This window comes from Nothoprocta perdicaria, unplaced genomic scaffold (genome assembly GCF_003342845.1).
Source record: "Nothoprocta perdicaria isolate Ctin4 unplaced genomic scaffold, notPer1 scaffold_10, whole genome shotgun sequence".
NCBI classification, from domain to species: domain Eukaryota; kingdom Metazoa; phylum Chordata; class Aves; order Tinamiformes; family Tinamidae; genus Nothoprocta; species Nothoprocta perdicaria.
This window is the reverse complement of record NW_020454094.1, coordinates 1,046,738-1,067,506: the sequence shown is the minus strand read 5'-3', so window position 1 is coordinate 1,067,506 and position 20,769 is coordinate 1,046,738. Positions and strand designations below refer to the sequence as shown.

General features: G+C 44.4%; 1 protein-coding gene across 1 annotated transcript; it reads left to right on the top strand.

Moving 5' to 3' along the window:
* The first annotated feature begins 291 nt into the window (after positions 1–291).
* Positions 292–20,529, top strand: ME2 (malic enzyme 2). The gene is made up of 15 exons (XM_026040094.1): positions 292–399; positions 8,287–8,420; positions 9,662–9,811; positions 10,652–10,727; positions 11,572–11,733; positions 12,230–12,333; positions 12,669–12,778; positions 12,888–12,985; positions 13,586–13,699; positions 13,790–13,904; positions 14,922–15,064; positions 17,524–17,626; positions 18,228–18,298; positions 18,884–18,982; positions 19,364–20,529. The coding sequence occupies exons 1-15, from the start codon at positions 292–294 to the stop codon at positions 19,511–19,513; spliced, it is 1,737 nt and encodes a 578-aa protein (XP_025895879.1). The 3' UTR covers positions 19,514–20,529.
* Positions 20,530–20,769: the final 240 nt, after the last annotated feature.

The following is a 20,769-nucleotide window of genomic DNA, read 5'->3' as shown; positions in this document are numbered from 1 at the left end:
GCATTTCCTTTAAAGAAAAGGATTTACCTCCTCCACAAATAATCTTTTTTTTTTCTTTTTTTTTAGTTTTAGAGAGAGAAAAAATCCAGGCATTGAATCCAGAGTTGGATCACGCTTTGTTTTCAACCAGGCAATTTTGGGTTATTATGATAGCGCTTGAGTGAGGAGCCTTAGCTAACACGTCCGTTTTCTCTTACAACAGGGAACCCAGGAATATTCATATTACTCCGACAACCTCTGTRTCTGAATGGTTTTCTTTTCTGCTTGCCAGGTGCCCTGTGAGAAGCCAAGATGCTCTCCCGGTTGAGAGCAGCCGCCGCTCCCTGCGCCACGGCCTGTCGCAGCGCCCATACGAAAGAAAAAGGCAAGCCCCTGATGCTAAACCCACGAACAAACAAGGTTGGTGGTGCGCATTTACCAGGCCTCTTATCTGCACTGGCAGCAGCGCCGYGAACCTTGTTCTGGGATAGAAGTAACACTCGGTTTTAAGGTCAAGGAGCTCTCCTGGGCCACGGCCAAACAGGGTGCAGAGGCTGGAGGAGCCAGTGATCACCTGAAGTTTATAACCGGAGGAACTACCAYGCAGGCACTTGCAGTGAGGCCCTGCTTCTGCCAGCCTGCACTTCCCTCGGCTTTTTGCATGTTACACAGCTGGTCCTGCTGCTCCCTGGKGCCAGATGAAGAGTCGGTGCTCATTCTTCCTGATTACTGGCTTAATTTTGGGGCTGGTGGAATTCCAGCTGGGGAATTCCATTCTAATTTATTTTAGCAGATTAAAAGCCTTACTTCATAGTTTGCAACAAGTAATTTTTGAATTCAAACGTGTTGGTGATAGGAAGTGGTAATCTCCAAGTCCTRGACCTGGTTTTCACTTGGTAGGCTGTGAATTGAGACTGAGCCACATSAGTTAGAAACATCTCTGTCCACACAGTCAGAGAGAGAGAGCACTGAAAACAGGATAACTGGGAGGTAGAAACATTACATTGGTTCCATGCTTTGGGAGGAATTTCTCTTTGTGGGGGAAGAAAAACCCTACTTTCTTAAAAGATTCCCTACCCGCAATATCCTCGCTTTTTTCCAGAGCACTCGTAGCCTTTGGGGATATTGAAATGATCAAGCTTTAGCCAGCTAAAATGGTCAAGAAAGGTGACAAACCTAACTGTTGAAAAGGGTRTTTCATGAGCAAAGGAGCTAGCAAAGCTGGATTTCCACAGTTYTGTCTTGTGCTTTTTGGTGTCTTCTCTATTCTCTGGGCAGAGCTGCTGCAGTGCTTCTTTGGGGAAAAGTCACCCCTCAGTGTCTTGATAAGAAGGAAACGAGAAAAAAATTGCTTGCTTTGTCATTAAAGGGTGCTCTGCCTCTGTGCTGCATGAATGTAGGTTGCATAAATGCAGAGAAAGCTGCACTGGAGTCTGGCTGACTGCAAAAGCAAAACGGAGACAGGAGGAGAAGGAAGGAAGGATTTGTCAGGATCGGGGATCTCGGAGCTTTGCTGGGCTGTGGACACCCGGACAGGCCAGAGGAAAATACTTCAAGCCCTGAGAGCCTTTCCAAGTGCTGATTATGCAACAGCGATCAGAAACAAAGACAATAAGTCGTTTCATGTTGTTCTTATGGGGATAGTATGTTTATTCTTTTTTGCTGTGTTTCTAAGCCGGGCTTAGTTTTATGGTGGAATGAGCACAATGCAGTATTTTTTATAGTTGTTCTCTTCTTTTGAGGAGAAGGGAGAAGCAGAGAGGTGCTTATTAATAGCAGTAGATTTCTCCCTTTCTCCCTTTCCTTTTCTGTCTGTCTTCTCTAAAGAATGATACTGGGCCAAGGACAAAAACTCTGCCTGTTTGTTCAGTGCTGCTCTCATCAGTCTGTCATTAAAGCTGGCACCTGTTTGAATAGCTCTGTAAAGTGCTTAAGTGATACTGTTTGGTGGGGAATGTAGTATGCACGTGGAAAATTATTTTAGAAATTCAGCAGAGAAATAAATGATTAAGTTATTAGATTAAATAAGGAGACTACCCTTTCTGCTCTTCTTGCCCTGGTTGCCTCATGTGTACGTGTGTGCATGTGTGTGTATATGCAGATATAAGTATGTGTGCATGCACATACACATACAGATAATGGACTTTGATATCTCTTGCTGGTGACCTGAGATCAGCMTTTTATGTCTTGTTTGTTTTAGGTGCTTATGTTTAGCTTTTATAATCTGTATCAAGTTATTCTACAAAGCATGTGGACTCCCTTAATGTGCCTGGGGCCTAAAATACGAACTGTAAGATGCCAGCATCACTGATGGAAACGACCCCTTTCCCCAGCAGTCAATCAGTCTGCTCCTCTGCTCTGCACTGGATCTGGAATGTATTTTTATCCTTGTGTTTCCCAGCCTTACCTGGCTCCTGCAAGGTGCATCAGCCTGCATTAACTTTTGTCTTAACCTTTTATATTTCAAAGCCAGGTTTCTTTTATTTCATTTATTGTCAGGGCAGCTGGGAGGTCATGGCTGTATCAGTAATGCCTTGGCTGCTGCAGCCAAACAACTGCAGGCCATACTGTCACTGGTACATTTCACTGTTGATGATGATTTTTGATTTCTGCTGAACTGCTCTGTGACAGAGATTCAGATTATAGCTAATTGGCTGCAGGACCTTTTGTTGTSCTGCTGATCCCACTGTGCAGAAACAGCATTTTAAGCTTGTTTGACCCTTGGACAATTTAATTAGTTTAGTGCCAGCAAATAAATAGTTATGTTGAGATCATGTGTAGGGGCCCTCACTTGTGGGCCAGGATTTTGTCTTCCCACACAGAGCAGGTGACGACCCCTGATCTTGGTAATGTCCATGCTKCCATGTAGGATGGCACCTGTGTCTTTATTTCACTGAAAATACATGACCTGTAATATTATTCCTATATTTGGGTTCTTTTTGCCTGAGGCAAATTGGGGACTTTGCATAATTTGTGACATTTTCTGTATTTCAGTGTCTGTCAGTTGGCAATTTGCTAGGTTGTGGTGGCAATTCTTATTAATCTCAGTGTGGTCGGTTCCGGTACCCGTTTTMTATTATTTTGTTGCTCAGTCTTGTGTGGTTACTTCCTTCTTCGATATCGCTCTCATATCATGACAGTACTTACCAAATTTTTCCCTTGAGCAAACAGCTTTAGCACATTTCATAGGTCCACACATATGTATATGTGCCTGAGTACATGTACAAGGGAGTATGTGACATATTTAAAAAAAATTAAGACTAATATGCCTCATTGAATACATCACAGAGACTGTGACAGACTCTGCCTATTCCTGCTGTGTGGTATATGGGTATATTCAGGTTTTTTCGCTTGGACGTTTTTTAGACTGTAGCTGCTTCACTGAACAGCCAAGAATAAGCAATGCCCATCTTGCTGTCCTGGTTTGCTTAGGAAGCAAGACAAACAGAATGTGTAGACAAGGTGAAAGCAGTGTAAGAATCTTACTGGGAATTGCAGCATTTGAAACATGACCAGCAGTTCCTGGTCAGTCACAAAGAAACATCCTAAAGGGCAGAAATGTTGACAGAAACTCCTAGGAAGAGCCTGCCAGAAGCTCTCACACAGAGAGCCCGAAAGAGTCGCCCCACCACAAGCCTCGTGGGCTGCCCGGCTGGTGTGGGGATGGAGAGGTGGTTGGATGGAGGTTACACGGCTGCTCATGTGCAGCTGCTAAAGCTTCCTCGAAGAGCTGCCTGCTTTGAAGAGGATTAAAGTGTGGCAAGAAGGTGGATCTGCCTAATTGGTAGCCAGCTTTCGTCACCTGCCTGGAAAGGCRCTGCAAGTGCCAGGCTGGTAAGGGCTGTTGCTCCCTATTTACCTTGGATCGGCTGTTCTGCTCGCAGCGGCCGAGTCGCTGGGCTGAGGTGTGGCAAGGAAGGGGATCCGCTGCCATCCAGCATGCTCGTGATTTGCAAAGTGCAGCTTTACCGTAACTGCTCCTGCTTGGAAGCAAACCCCAGAGGGGATGGRTGCCTGGCCTAGTAGTCTGCAAAGGCATCTGTCTTGAGGAGAAGAAGCTCCAGCTGAACCCAGATCGTACATAAATGCTGCTTAGCCAAGTCTGATCAGCAGCCACAGCGACTTACACCAGGTTCCTTGAGTGCAGATGCGCTACAAGAGCTGCAGGTGTCTTTGCCTGCAGGAGCTAAGCCCTTTAAAGGCCTAATAACTTAAGCACTGGGTCATTTTGCAGCTCAGCAGAGGTAGATCACTGTGTCACGATGGCTTGGTCCTGCAGACTGCCTTGCCAGGACASTCTGCCAGGCCCTGCTTGCAGAACGGGGAGGACAGCCAGACTCCAGCCCTCTCAAATGAACACAGGCAAGAGTGGTGCAAGTGAGCTCTAGGTATGTAGTTTTATTGCAGTTATTAYCTAACCAAGGCCTCGTAGCTTCAGCTGAGGATTGAAGGCACACTGAGGGGGAAAACGTAAAAAGCTTGGGCTTTGTGTTGGGCTTTAGTCCTCCTGCCAGCACAAAGTAGTGTTTATGGAGGATGAAAGTTGCTAMATTCAGCTTGAAAAATGAAAGAGGAAAGAAATCAAAAGAGATCTGCATATGATCCTGTATATATAAATCCAGATAAGCTTTGAATCTGTGTTTCAGATAGCAAAGACACCTTTGATTCATGTCAATGAACCTTATTAATTGGCACCAAGTGAACTTTGAGATTTAGCAAAAGGAAGCACGCTTAAGAAAAACCCCACGTGCCCATGTAAAACCGGCTTTATTTTGAAAAYGTAGTTAATGCTTCTACTTCAAAGCGTAGGATACAGTGCTGGATATGTTACGCCAGTGATTTAGTTACACGAGGACCTTTTCATCAAATCCTCCCTCTGAAGGAGGCCGTTTTCACAGCCAAAATAACATCCTGGTGCCACGTACCTGGTGTCCCCAGGGCACCGTATGTAGTGGTGAAGTGGGAGCTTGTCCTGGCTGAAGAAGAACCTGRCAGCACTTCATTTTCTTGCTTTCTCTTTCTGCAGGATTATGTTGATTTTTAGTGTAATAAACTTGTCTGTGTGTTTTAATTATTTCATTTGTGGTCTTCAAGAGGGCTGTTTTTCCCCTAGGTACAGTGCATGCCTTGTCTGCACTGTGTAAAAAGGACACCTGTTGTTTCTAAGCTGTAAAGAGGATTAAGGCAACTGATCTAAGTGAAAGTTGGTGCAAAACACKCTGAAAAAGCCCATTCAAGTCAGATGAAACCAAAAAGTGGTTGCTGTGAGCTAAGCCCAAATCATTACAGTACTTAGGTGACTTAGGTGCTTAATTGCAGCCTAACTCAATGAGAATTGGGCCCTGGGGTCAGTGGTGGGATYTTAAGTACCTTTGAGAAGATCACTGCTGGTGCTGCAAATCCCTGTGTCCCCCTGCTTCCTGGGGAGCTGATTGCTGGGGCTGTCAAACCCTGCTGGAGATGTTGAAGTGAGAGGGAGAGACTACCAGGTTTGTGATACTGGAGCTCTTAGGGAGATCTTCTGTCCTGACAGGGAACATCCCAACGTCCCAAACGCAACCCAAGAGCATGGCCATGGTCCAAGGTGATGAACAGGACACACTGCAAGGTGGGAGAGGCCCCGGGCTCTGCAGAGGGCTCTTGTGGACCAAACTTGTCATGTCCTGGTTGGAATGAGCATTACATTTCTGTAGGGACAGTCATATTTCTCCCAGTTAGGCCTGGGCAGAAATTAAAATACATCTTTTAATGGGCTAAGACTTAATTGTCCTCCTCGTAAACAAGCAGCTGGCAGTGCTTAGGACTGCTGGACAAATTCCTTGTGTTTAMAGCTCTCCTAACTCCAGAGACACTGCAAACCTAGGCTGCCTGTAGACTGAAAGGAATGTGGATAAATTGAATAAACATGGGTAGCTGCTCTGCCTAATACAGACCTCAGGGCTCATTTGAAAGTATTATTAAGGACCCAGACAGTTTATTGTCACTGGGTTTGCTGTACAGGGAAATTAAGAGAAAGGCATGACACGGTGTCTGTGCCAGTAATGGAAATCAAACAGACTTCATTTTAAGGGATTTTATGAGTAGTTTCTGAAAGGGAAACATCTAGTAGTTTTGCTAGAGAGATGTTTCAGCTGGTYTGCAGTGAAATGCTAGCTTGGTAAGTAAAGAGCCACTAAAGGGATTCTGCCCTCTAGCATATCTTAGACCAGGGACACATTAATGACTTTATGGACAAGTGTTTATATAATCTCCTGATAAGAGACTAACTTTTCTCCATAACACCATAAATCACAAATCTTTTGGCACCATTTTTATTTTTTTGTAATGTCCGAAATATTCCCAGCTGTGCTTAGCTGCCTATCCTGAATGAGCCGTCCTGCAGGCACGGTGTGCAGAAAATGCCATTTTACCAAGGCCTAAAATCATAGAACTTAGATGTTTAAGGAGAAATGGAAGACRGATGGTAGATGCTTTTTGCATGCTTCAGTTTCATGCAATTTTGCTTTGATGGATCGGTCTATTTTGGGGTTAAATACTTAAAGCTTTTCTAATTTTGTGTTTTATCGTGCTTTCTAAATCTTTGAGTATTTTATTACTTCACAATACAGTGTGCAGTTAGTACCAAAAGGCAGATGGACAGAGTAAAACGGTGTAGTCAGAATAAGTGGTGATTGRAATAAACAAGGAGAAAAATGCTATCAATCAAAACCCATTGTTGTTAGTAATGGAGTTTCCGAAGGGGTAGGTGACCTGTGTTGGACAGAGATGATTCAAGTATGTGAAATTACAGTGAAGTCTTGATTAAACCTCGGGGTTTTATAATTAAGAGTATGCACKCTTTATACAAATACCTATGGTCGTCTATTCGACTGTCAGCAGAGGCCTATATTCTAATTCATATCAGAATTCTAATTCAGCATATTCAAATTCCTCGTTTTATTTTTTGTTGTTCTAAAGCAGGCAAATGTTTCTCTTTTTTTTTTTTTTTTCCTTGTGTTTTGTATGATTGCAGATGGGATTTGTCTTGTCACTGCTGTACAAAACCCAACATTTTAAAACTTTTTCTCCTTCTAGGTTGGCAGCCGGTCTGCCCTGGGCGTAGATAAGCCCAAGAAGAGGGTGCTTTTGTTTTTTAATCTAAGACTGCAGCAAACAGAGGAGCCCCCGTTGATAAGCAGAGCTGCCGATTCTTGTTTCCTTCCCTTTGAAAGCATTTGCAGGAGCAGCTCTTGCCCTTTCAGCTTCTGCTTTTGCTCGTGCCTTGGTCCAGTGCCGTGGCACAGGGAAGGTTTTCTTGCCTTTTCAGCTCCTGCTTTCTCAAATATTGATTAACCATTCACCGACCTGACCCAGCTGAATAAACAAAAGAAAAATTCTCCCCTTTCTTCTGGCAGAAACTTCAAGTGGGGTCCGGTGCTGCCAGAAGCGAGATTAGCAGTTTGGGCTGTGAGGTCTGCTTTCCTATCAGCTAAATTTTGCCAACTTGTGCCTAGGAGCTAATTGCCAGTGACAATATCTCTGCTCACTAACAGGTAGCTCACAGCAGCTTGTTAAGTATATTAAGTGCTGGCAGTTAATGCCTGCTTGAATGTTATTGTTAAATAACTCCAAATGTCCTAAGGATTAGAGTCGTATTGGGACCTAATCTAGGCTGCAATTCATTTTTAAACCAAAATACTAAAAGGTTTAAAGTTAATTTTGCTTTCAACTGTGATGTTTAACTTTTAAAACTGAAGTAAAACTCTACCCACCTTGAACAGGGGAGTGGACATGGAGGGGTATTTTGTGATTTAACTCCTCTGAAACTTAATTTGTTACAGATAAAACCTKTTGGTAGTAGCAAATTGAAGGGATTAAGAGATTAGCACTAGCTCTAATTAAAAAGGAAGGACTTGGGTTGAGATGTGAACTCAGTATAAGCACTCAGGCAATTCAATAACTTCAGGTTTTAGTTAGACTGTTGAAAGAATGAAAAAATGCAGGATATGGAGCAATTCAGAGAAAACTCTTTGTGATTAATTGTGAGTGGTTGTGACTGCAGGTACAAGACTGGGTGACCTGCATGTTTCTGGTCAACCATATGTTCCTGTGAAATGATTCAAGAACTCCCTCTTACTTGTGCTTTCAAACCTCAGCCTATCTGCAGGGGGATCTCCTAGTTCTAACTGTGCCACCTGCAACAGGACAAGGGGACATGTGATGTATTTGAGCAGGGTAATGGATATGCTGGAAGCRCAGAGTCAGAAATGGCAAATATATTATAAATAAACTAGAAAAAAAACTACTAAATGTCTCTCTTGTTTTCAGGGCATGGCCTTCACGTTGCTGGAACGACAGATGCTTGGGTTGCAAGGACTTCTACCTCCGAAAATCGAGACACAAGACATCCAAGCCTTACGATTCCATAAGAATTTGGCAAAAATGAACGACCCCCTGGAAAAGTAAGTGCTCCTCTGGCCTTGGTTATGCTGATGGACAGGAATTGGGGCAGAAATATTTCCATGGGATAACCAAGCTCACTTTCTTGGYCTCCACTGGGCTTTCCAGTTATTGGAGTTTATTTTCAATTTTGTACAAACATGTTTCAGCTGCTCCTTATGTAAATTAAGGAGGTTGGGGAGCAATTTGGGAGCGATGCATAGTCATGAAGTCACAAAAAAGGCTGTACACAAATATGCCAGTAACAGAGCTGCAGACTGAAGGGGCATCAGCTTGCTGAAGACCTTGCTGTTACACTTCTGTTAAATATAAGATTTGGCTAGCAGGTTGTCAGAGCAAAGAACTTTTTAGTATTTGAGAACACCAGAAAAATATGTGTGAATTTAGGTAAGTTAGGAACTTGCAAATTAGGTGTGAAAAAAAAAATACTGTTTATCCTATACTGTAATTAGTGCTAGAAGGAAATTATGGACTTAATATGTGGAGGAAAATTGCATGTTTTTAGCATTTTGTTGCCATTTTCATATAAAAGTATGTGYATTTGCACAGGAAAATATGAAGCCTTATAAAGTGAAGAGTAGCATGAGAATGATTTGAAGCATACAGGACCACACTGAAGCTCTATTCTCATGCTATCTGAAGGCTTTAAATCCTTATCATTTCACCTGCCAATCTGAAATGCTGGAATCATCTACGCAGGCCAAGCACCCAGCAGCTGTAACCAAAGATAATCCCTAGTTAATGRTGTTTACCTGTCCAGTCAGCTCCCTGGGGGTGAATTGGTGTACCATAGGCTGTGCTGGTTTCCTGCACACCCTGGGCTATGTCCTTCAGAGAGGACTCTTGTCAGGAGTTGATTAGTCTCACACCTGTGTTAATGTTAGGATTAAAAAGACTTTGCTGTCAAGACCTCTCTTTTAGCTGTTTTTTTTTTTTTTTTAATGAGACTCCCAGCTGCATCCTGTAATAAATCTATGGGTTATGTTATATCATAATGCATATTTATACCTTAGTTAGCATGCATGGTATGTCATATCTGTTATTTTTATTACAGCTTTTTAGAACTGCTACCCTGCTCTCTCCAACTTTTGTTTAATTCTCAAAACCCAGTTTGAGTGAAGGAAGGAATTTTGTGAGGATATAATATGAAGCAAGTTTGKTTTTTTTTTCTCTGCCATTTTTTCATGTTGTTTTACACATGCATACATGTGAAACATACTTTTTTTTCTTTGCTTTATTACAGGTATATCTACATAATGGGAATCCAAGAAAGAAATGAGAAATTATTCTATAGGGTATTACAAGACGATATCGAGAGGTTAATGCCAATTGTGTATACCCCAACGGTGGGCCTTGCCTGCTCSCAGTATGGACACATCTTCAGGAGACCAAAGTAAGAACAGTACATTCGTATTGCTGCTACTTTTATTATTCTTTCCTCTATATTCTTCCCTGAGGTCTGGAAATGCTTTATTGCATTTTCCTATGGATTTAGCTACATGAAAGTTAGGTTCCTTAAATAATGACTGACGACCTAGTTTGTTTTGGGGAAAAAGGGGACATTTGTGAACAGGAGAGGTAATGTGCCACCAATGCAGGACCTCAGCCCTATTTCCAGCTCTCACCAGGAGGCCCTGGCATTCCCAGGAGCCGGCTCTGACTTTTTCCAGCTCTTAGAATTGCATCTGTGGAGCTGAGGATCTGTGTAGGAGCAGAGGGTTCAGACAGAAATGTAGGTTGAAGGGATCTGTGGAAGTCCTCGAGCCCGGCGCCCTTCCAAGGTAGGCGAAGCTCAGGTGGGTTCCTCAGAGAGCTCCCCAAGGGCTTCAGGGCTTCCCCAGGGCAGGCAGAGCTGCTCACAGCCTGCAGGGCTCTGAGCCCGCCCTGGGAGCCCCTTTCCACYGCTTTTGAAGCATGCTGTGCCAAAGATGATAAAAAAATGGACATTTTCTGCTCCTCTTCAGGGACAGGGGATGTGACACATGTATAGTTAGTTCTGTAAAATCCAGGTAGCAGCATGAACGGTATTTTCTCTGCTTTTGTTTCTAGGAGTGGTGCAGTAGTCATATTTTAAGCGTATTAGAAAGTGTCTTTTCACTGTTATATGCAATGGATTTCAACACTTATTTTCATGCAAATTTTAGCGTTTAAAATTTTGTTCTACAAGGCAAGGTGAAGTTTTTAATTATCACCTATAAAATATCTCTGGTTTGTTGTTTTCTTTTTCTTTCAGAGGATTATTTATTTCTATCTCAGACAGAGGTCATATAAGATCAATTGTGAACAACTGGCCAGAGAATGATGTTAAGGTACTATCTAATTCTTTTCTTTTTTTCTAATTGTTTTTTAATCTGGGCTGAGCTTCTTAAAATTGGTTGTTATTTTATGGAAATAAAAATAATGCTAAGTAAGGCATCCTTGGCAGTTGTTTGACAACGATGGCAGATGCAGTTAATGAAAGCMACTCTTAAAGAGTTGTGTTTTGTTATAAATATGAGATTTATAGTTCGAGTGGATGGTGATGATCAGGGCTAGATTTGCCAGTGTCTTGCTTTACTTTATCTTTCTATGCTGGATGCGCCAGGGTCTTATTTATCACGGTATAAAGTACATTTATTAGCTGATCTTGTCCTCATATCAGAACACAGAGTAGTGCCCTGGAAACCCAGGTTTTGCCATTATATTTATATGACCCAGCTAAGTCCAAACCCACAAGAGGTGGCGAGGTGGGTACCACTCATCCCGACCTCCTGCTGTCCAGATTTAGGAGGGGAAATCATAAACCTGAGTTACAAGAGGCTCCTGCACACGGTGGCCCGGATTCTGCCCACTTTGCCTTCGGGGATTAGGGCAGTAGCTTTCAGCAGACAGAGAGGAGCGTGGCAGATCTAACATTATCTTGCGTGCTTTCTGCTTAGGTAAAAAATGAGCAAGGGGCAAAGCGTTATCGCTTGAGATAAAAAGAAAAACCTTTGTTATCTCTTCTTACTTAGTGTAACTGCATGGACATAGCTCAATTTTTGCCTGGAAGAAAAAACCACAGTTACTATTACTCTAAACCTTAATAAACAGCAGTCATATATAACTTGTGTTATTTTTATTGTTATTTTTGTGTTTAATTTTATGTTATTGTTAACATGTTTTTGTTTGCAGGCTGTTGTCGTCACTGACGGAGAAAGAATATTGGGTCTTGGAGACCTTGGTGTCTATGGAATGGGAATTCCAGTAGGAAAACTGTGTCTGTATACGGCGTGTGCCGGCATACACCCAGATAAGTGCTTGCCTGTGTGTATCGACGTTGGAACTGATAATACAGTGAGTTTGACTCAGCTTTACCTTTGACTATCCCCACATCTCTTATATTTAGTATTTAGTACTATAATTTTATTTGARCACTTTGTTTCAAGATGAAACCAAGTATTTTATTTAATGGCAATTTGCTTTATATCAGCAGCTGAAAAACTGCAGCTAACGTGACAGTCAGATGGACCTTTTGGAAGTTATTTGAATGTTAGAAGACTGTAAAACAGACAGTCAAGTTGACCTGACTCTAAGAGGCTGGAAATATGAATCCCATTTATTAAAGCACTTTATTGTTCACAGTATTGATTTGTTCCATTGTAAAAGCAGCCATCACCAACCTCAAGTGCCAGCTGATATTACTGAATGTTGATACAGGCTGGAGGCAGTTAAAGGGGCTGTATAAATGCAGGATCATTGAGAACAGAGCAAAAGGTGTTACTGTGAGCACTGGGAAGTGTGTATTGAGGAAGTGACTCATCCCGCCGCTGTCTTGATTTATCTTTTTCAGACACTCTTAAAAGATCCGTTTTATATGGGCCTGTACCAGAAAAGGGATCGCTCGCAGGCCTACGATGATCTCATAGATGAATTTATGGAAGCCATTACAGACAGGTATGACTTGGAAATTTCTGTACAAGACTATGGCCAAGACTGCTGGCAGAAGGAGCGCATGACACAGTGTCCTTGAAAGTCATCTAAGGCATAAAGATAGGACTAGAAGAAAGCAGACACGGGCTGTCTTTCTGGCTCTGTAGTGATTTTTCTCTGTGATTTGGAACTTGTCATTTGTAGTTATCTGTTAAGTACACACAGGAAGGGGGACTGTTTTAAGCAATGAGAAGCCTGAGGAGAGCTTCTCTGCCAGAGATAATTGATTACATGCAGAATTTATTTTAAAAGAATTTGTTTGTGCATGTAGTGATAAGAGTATTTGCCATGTTCTGTAGGTATGGCCAGAACACACTTATCCAGTTTGAGGACTTTGGAAATCACAATGCTTTTCGGTTTCTGAGAAAATACAGAGAGAAGTATTGCACCTTCAATGATGATATTCAAGGTATGAGCTCTGTTTATGCTCCCTAATGTATGAGTAAATACCTTGCCTGAAGGAATGACCTGCCATGTAGATCTGTTCAGCTCTTTTCAGGTCTGTGTTGCTCTTGTAGGAACAGCCTCAGTGGCCTTAGCTGGACTCCTGGCAGCACAGAGAGCCACTGGTAAACCCATTGCAGAGCAGAAAGTGCTGTTCCTTGGGGCAGGAGAGGTGAGTCCTCCAAAGGCCTCTAGCACAACAAAAGGTTGCTCTGTGTTATATTTTCTGCTTCTGTAAAATCTGGATGCTCCCATCCTTCAAGGTTTATTGCAGAACTCAACGGGCAGCTAAAATACATTCATAGAAGGGAGTGTTTGCATGAAGACCTTGAAAGGCACTTGGAATTTGCCAGGGCTCAGGTTTACACACTGTTACATGGACTTCTCAAAGCAGCAGGAATTTGTGTGCAGTAGAAGAGAGATTTTTACCACGAAGTTATGAGTCAGTGAGAAAGGGAGAAAGGAAGGGAAGCACTGGCAACATCCCCTTTCTGCCCATTGCTTTCTTTGCCCACAGTCTCTATCACAGGCAGAAAGAGCAGAGGGAGGCACAGAAAGCAGTGGGGCACAGTCTCCAGGAGAGCTGCTCTCTTCTTGCTCAGACACAATGCTCTTGATCCCAGGGATCTGCCCCCATCTAGGGCAACGCAGCCTGTGCTTCAGAGCTGACCCAAGGGATGGTTTCTGTGGGATATGTGGGGAACGGGGTGGTGTTTGTGTCGCCAGACCCCTTTTGTGGCTCATTAAAAGCAGGAATCCTTTTATCTGTCAGGCTGCCCTGGGAATTGCAAACCTCATTGTCATGGCTATGATGGAAAGCGGTGTTTCTGCCGAGGAAGCCTACAAGAAAATATGGATGTTTGACAAATACGGTTTACTGGTTCAGGTAAGGATGCACCAGCCCTGGAAATAGCATGTTCCCAAAGGCCAGTGTTTTCCATGGCCTTCYCCTAACGCCATCAACTTGACTCGGTAGGGCCGGGAACACATCATAGATTCCAACCAAGAACCATTCACGCACCCGGCTCCAGAGCACATACCAAAAACGTTTGTGGAGGCTGTGAATGTACTTARGCCTTCAGCTATCATTGGTAAGTAAAGTCATTCTTCATTTCTGTGTTTCCACAACTTGGTTATTTGCAGCGTTTGCCTTTGGCAGCATGGCCCCAAGGAGGCTGGTGACAGCAATCCAGGCCATTTCTGTTGGGATAAATAAGAAAAACCGAGGGCGATTTTCTGCTTGAAAATATAATGAACTCCAAGTTATCTCTCAGAGTATCCTTTGCTGCAGCTCCTTCTGTGCCTTTTTTTTTGTTGGCTTTAGGCCTTGTCCAGCCCCTCAGTGACCCTGCTTAGAACAGCTCTGAGCATGTTCTTGGGAACAGSATGGCCACAGTGAACGGACACACAGCGAAGGGCAGGAGTAGGGGTCAGATATTGGGATGCACCTCTCCTCCTCCCAGATGTATTCCCTACCCTGGCCACAGGGGAAAGAACAGAGGCTGTTTTGTATTGCAGTCCCTTGTCACCAGTACCTATAATGTCACTGACACATATATGCCATACCTATAAACATATATATGTAACCAGATAGAGACATAACTGTGGTTGTCCTCAGCGGGCAGCTAGGATTACATGTATTTCCTGTTACAACTCTGTTATTTCCTCTGCACATCACTTTTTGGGGTGGAAAAAAAATGGACTGAGTAGCTCTCCTTAAGTCTCTATCTGGTGTATTTATTTTCATGTATTTGTGTGCTTAGGYGTGGCCAGAAATGGCATTATGAAGGGAAAGTGCCTTGCCCAGTTAACACCCAGCGAGGATGAATCATCCTCGAGAGCTGCAGTCACCCCTTGCTTGTCCAGGGCGGCAATAAGCGTTCCTTACATGGGAAAGATGTGCAATAGGCTTTTGGAAGTGGCAGTTCCTGTGAAGGATGAGAGCTTTAGGCAGGCAGCATGGAAGCAGTGCTTGGGTCTGTGTCCTGTGGAATGACAAGGCTGGGATGGTTTGCTCGGCCTTTGCGGGTGACAGGGGCTTAATTTGTACTTGTCGTCTGGGGAAGTTGAGCACTGATCCCCTTGCTGGGTGTTCCCACCATCTCCAGGAGTTGCAGGAGCCGGACGGCTCTTCTCGCACGACGTGATCAAAGCCATGGCCTCTATCAAYGAGCAGCCCATCATCTTTGCGCTGAGCAACCCCACGGTGAAAGCTGAGTGCACAGCAGAGGAGGCCTACACGTTAACGGAGGTACGGGCGGGTTTGAAGCACCCACTCACTGGGCACTCCGTGATGTACAGTGAAAACTGACACTGAGAATGCCAGAATGCCTCGATTCTTACGTGGAATTTCTTCTTGTAATAATAGATTTCTTTTTTGTCGTCTTGGAAAGTAAATTGGTGTGATATGAAAAGAAATCTTGATTATTGGATAATGACATGCTGTAAAACTCAGAATGGCMTAAATCTTGTTATTTCTTTTTTAAGAAGAGACCATTAGGTACTGAGTGTTCTGTAGCTTTGATCAATTGCTGCTTTCCCACCATTTTAAAATTKTTTTCATTTCTAAAGAAGCAGCTTACGTTGATATCAAAATAGGGATTAAGTGCAGCCCTTAAAACATGGGCTGCCGTGTAATAGACAGAGTCCTTTTGCAGCTCTTGTCCGTGTGTCTGATGAAGACCCCTGCTTTGTGCTCGGTCATTTCCCAGCGACCACGAGAAGTCCAGAGGAGTGAACGATTATAAATGAACTTGGTTTTGCACTCTCGCCCCAAAGCAGTGACGCTGTGTGTTTGCGGGGGCGGTTCCTTTTCTCTCTTTAGTGGCATTATCACGAGCACATTTCAGGGTAAGCGTACTCAGATCGAGGGTTTGTCCTTAGTAAAGTCAGTCTTCTCTCCTTCTGCACGGCTTGTATATAAACACGAGCCTGCTTWGAGCAGAAGCAGAGGGGACAGAGGCGGGACGAGGCCGCCGGCGCTAGCTCTGCYGCTTTGAACTGGCTGCTGATTCCTTCCCTTCAGATGCCAGGCTGGGATCTCTGCCCTGGCCACAGGGCCTGCCTGAAGACGTCGGGGTGGGGCTTGTGGGAAGACTTAGCTTTTTATTTATAAATACAGCCCCAAATCAAGTGAGTCAGGTATGTAAAAGCTAGGGGGTGGAGCGAGCTCCTTGCTGCTTGCTGTGGAAATGCAAGCGGCTTCCCTGCCGCGTGCGGCTCTGCACTGAGGTCTCGGGGACAGCTTGGTGCTACATCCACATGGTGCCACCTCCGTGGAGAAAAGGGCACTTCCCTCCACTGATTCCTGCTCCTGGGCACCCGGTTTGCAGGGAACCCGCTGCCCAGATTAGCAGGTCGAGAGGGAGCTCTGGGCAGAAGCAGCAGCCTCTGAGCAAAACGTGGACCTTGGCTTTACATAGTAAATGAGACCGACCACTTTGTAATGAAGGTTGTTTAAGCTCCCTTGGACATTTAGCATCTGGGGATTAGCCAGAAYACAGTTACCTCAGCCGTGTTTCAGGGTATAAAATCCACAGTTCCCGTGCCTTGTGCCCCAGGGAGAGAGCCCTGCTTTTTCTCCGATGATGAGCCTGTGTCCATCCTGTCCTGATTTTCTGTGCACTGACTGTTGGTCGTGCCCGTGGTCCGGTTGCAAATATTCCTGCTCAGTAAATGAAAGGGTGTTTTTGGAGTTGTTTCAGTATCTAATACTTGTTTTTATAATGCTCTTCAGTTCTCCAACGTGCTTGTTACAACCCAGTTGTACTCAGTGTACCCACAGCTCACCCTTCAAAATGTAATAATATCCTTCCCTTCGAGATACAGCAAATACCTAGAAAATCCTCTAACCTTGCTTATGTTGTGCTTTAACTAACAAAGTTTGACACCTAAGGATGAGAAATATCATTCCTCTGTGTCTCCCCACCTCAGAAAGAGCCTAATCCTGGTTGGTCTGAGATTTTAGCTAAGATAAGAAGTCATTAATGAGATAAAGATACTAACCTCCGTTTGCTCATTCTTTGTTTGTTTTCCACTAGATGGCACCTGCAAAAGCAGGACTGGGCTCTGGTGCTCACTGCCATGCTGCTTCTGTGTCCCACGTTCAACTTAATATCATTTGAAAATATTTACCTTCCTTATCCAGGAGGAAGTCAACATTTTTTTTTCATTTACAGGGGTTTTGCTCTTCGCAGAAAGGGTTGTTCAGGTGGAGGATATATTTTACATTCAAAACTCTGAGTTGGTTTTATTATTTCATGCTGATTAAAAGTTGTTTTCCAAAGAATAGCAAGGAAGGTTCATTACTGCCTCCTCCGAGGCTTCGTTTCTCCCGCACAGTATGATATCGTCGTGCTCTCCTCACCCTCCCAAACCCATCATTAGACAAGTGACCATTTATACCGTGTCCGTACTTGGGTCCCCCTTTGGCCGTGGCCATCGGGCTGCTCTTTTTGTGCAGTGCTGGAGCTGGTGGGTGCTGGAGAGGGTCTGTGTGGGGTCCCACGGGGCTCCGTGTCAGCCAGGAATTGGGGGCGTCCCCGGGACCCTTTGGTGCCTCCAACTGGCCTGTCGGTCAGTCCCTGGCGTGGGGACCCCGCACATCCATGTGGGAGCCCAGCAGGAGCTGCAGGACCCGGCTAGCCCTGGGTTTCACCCCCAGTTTAGCTCTCTAGCAAAAATCCGTCATTGTGCTTTCTCCCACTACAGGGCCGGTGCCTCTTTGCCAGCGGCAGCCCCTTCGACCTGGTGACTCTGAAAGATGGACGAGTCTTCAAACCAGGCCAGGGCAACAACGCCTACATCTTCCCAGGTAATGCAGGCAGTTCTGTAATGCAGGCAGTTCTGTCCGCTGGTCTTGAGGGCCAGGCTGCAGGGGTACCTCTCATCAGGTCTATGTCTGCACTAGGCAGGTGGTGAAGCCCCATACAGACATGTTCCCAGCAATGACAAGCTCAACTGAAGATGAGACTCAGAAAAAAACAAAAGAAAATCAGTCAGGGAGGGTGCCAGGGGTTGTATATGTGACATGGACACAGTGAGCTGCAGGATTTTGGGAAAAGAGGAGTGTGTTATTAAAGGTCTTGCTCCTGCTGCACAAGTTCTGCTGCTGCTTTGACGGGGAAGGAGAAGGTAAATGTCAATACACTCAGCAATGTCTGTGCAAGTGAGGATACAAGAAAGGGATTGGGAATATTTCCCTGCCTTCCTCTTCCCTTCTTTTCCTTCCTTTTCCCAACTTGCCTGTTAAAGGCCACCCATTATGGTAATACATGGTAATAGCCTTGTTGAATGGGTTTAGAAAGCCGTGGGAAGACTTTTATAAATAACACTGGAGGTGACTTTCAGTTTCTGGGCAGCAGGGTGCATATTTTAGAATGATGTGGCGCTAATTGGCACTAATTTAATTGCAGGCGTGGCCCTCGCTGTGGTCCTCAGCAGTGTCCGGCATATCAGTGATAAGGTTTTCCTAGAGGCTGCCAAGGTAAGTGTGGGGCAGAGCGGGCTCTAGGTTTGGGCACAGTGGTGCCTGACATGCCAGGCTTTCAGGACAGGCTCAAATGGTGCTGCAAACTCTGATTTTTCTGTTTCACCGGGCAGGGTGGTGGGAGAGGATCAAACCAACAGGAAAATTGCAAGCAAAATTGTGGGCAGTGCCCGATTCTTGTGAAAAATTAATATTTTTATGCATAGCTGAGCCTCCAAATATGAGGCTTGTCCCTGTGCAGAGGTCCTCCCCCCGTCCTGATAGTGTCGATGTGCCTGCCCTCCTCCTGGTTGTCCCCTTGGGGTCCCACAGCCATCGGGATGCTCGGGAACACTCCGGTGCTGGTGTGTCCGGATAAGCTCTCGTTTCTGCTCAACATTTACAGGCCGAATTTGCAGATATGGGCCCAGATTGCAGTGCCACCCCTTGGGAATATTGAGACTTGAAGTGTCTCATTCTACTATTTGGGGAGAAAGCTAATAGTAAAACATTGCTGCAGCCTGTTTCTCTCCTGCATCTCAGCATGTTGTTGATCCTATTCAGGATGCAGAAAATAGGAACCTGTTCGTTTTTCTAATTCAGGCACTGGCAGAACAGTTGACGGATGAAGAACTTGCACAAGGACGACTTTATCCTCCTCTGTCTAATATCAGGGAAGTTTCTATTTATATCGCTGTCAAGGTGAGTGGAAAGCAAACAGTGAACTGTGCTAAAAGTGCTTTACGTGTGTATTAACGCAGCCAGTCGTGCAGCATGATGCCTGGCCACAAGATGCTTCGGCACCARACACCCAGGCCTCTCTTTGTGCCATTAATAACACTTATAAAAACGTTGGTTTTGCTGGATGCTTCAGGTTGGCAGTTTTGGTTGGTCACAATTTTGCTCTTTTTGTTTTTTGAAATGATGTTTCTGGATCCCTGMCAAGGTGTTTGGGAATTGCCAAAAGACCTTGGTATTTATCTTTGTCCAACCTGAAGAGYCCTCAACATATTCCAGGGGCAGAGCAAATGCTCCATCAGTGTGGCAACAGGCACAAACTTTCACGGTGATTTAACTTTCCAGGTTATGGAGTTTTTGTACATGAACAACATGGCTTTCCACTATCCYGAGCCCGCAGACAAGAACCGCTACATCCGATCAAAAGTTTGGACCTACGAATACGAGTCCTTCATGCCCGATGTGTACGACTGGCCCGAGTCCAAGGTACACTGAGGCGCCAGGAGATGCACTCCTCGGGCAGCACCTTCTACTCTGCAGGGATCCCTTTTTCAGACCAATTTAAATCGTGACTTTTGAGACTTGTAATTTATTTTCTCTGGTTTTGTTATCTTCTTCCCTCCCTTGTTTTTGATTTGACATAGATTCATCACCATATGGGTGATAGCGTCGGTCACGTAACTGATAAAGCACTCCAGAAAGGATTTGCATAATGTTGCATTTCCAGCTTAGAGCCCTCACCACACTAAAGAATTCCAATAATGATGTTTTAGCTGCATGCATATTGTAATGAATTACAGCCCTCTCCTCACGGCTGATCCAGAATCATTCACTTCTGCTTTTAATAATCAGCCTTCTATCTGACTCTCCTGGTGTTGTCACGCTGCATTATTTGTGACAACGTAAGAGAATTTGTCAAGAAAAAATAAGGATAGCTTTGGACACATCTGGCAGTCGAGCGGGCTGTTTGCTCTGATGATTAAAGACACACATGTCCAGACTTCCCTGCTTCCTTGGCTGCTCTGTGTTTGGGGATGTGCTTTGAGGAGCAGCGTGGTGTGCACATGTGGCATCTGCAGCCRTATCTGCCTTGCGAATCCTCATCAGTGTGTGAAACCTCCTGTCAGGAGACATGGGAGGTAGTTAAAATACAGCCTTGGAAAGTCTGCAAAAATATTAATCGCTTACTGACTTTAAAAACAAAGCTGTGCTGTTGCTGCAGGAATTGTATCAAGATGGAATCTCAAGGCGTTACAGAAATCTTTTGGAGGGAGATCTGTGGTGGACGCCAAGGTGATGTACCAAAAGGCATCGGTTTCATTAGTCTATTTTTTAAGGCTTGCTTTATTTCTAAGTAAATCAACAAGGTAATTTTCTCCCTTTAGTTTGCCTAACTTTGCTTTCAYGAGAGGACTTGAATTTGCTGTTTTTATGATACCACTGACTTGAAGGGCTCCTGGGTGGGCTTAGTTGCCACTTTGAACAAAAGACTCGCCACGAGCCGGTGAGGTTGCAGGTACCTATTGACACGCACACATGCAGAGGGTTACATGTTCCCCGGGAGCTCAGTTCAGCGTGCTGCTGGTTTGAACACAGCACATGGAAGACTTGAAAGATCAGATGCTTAGAAGTTGACCACTTGATCCTCCCCTCTCCCTCTGCAGGCTTAAATTCTGGGCTATTTTGTATGAAATTTATATGAAAACAAAAATGGCTGGTTGATATTTAGCTCCCTTTCTGTGCAGTGGCAG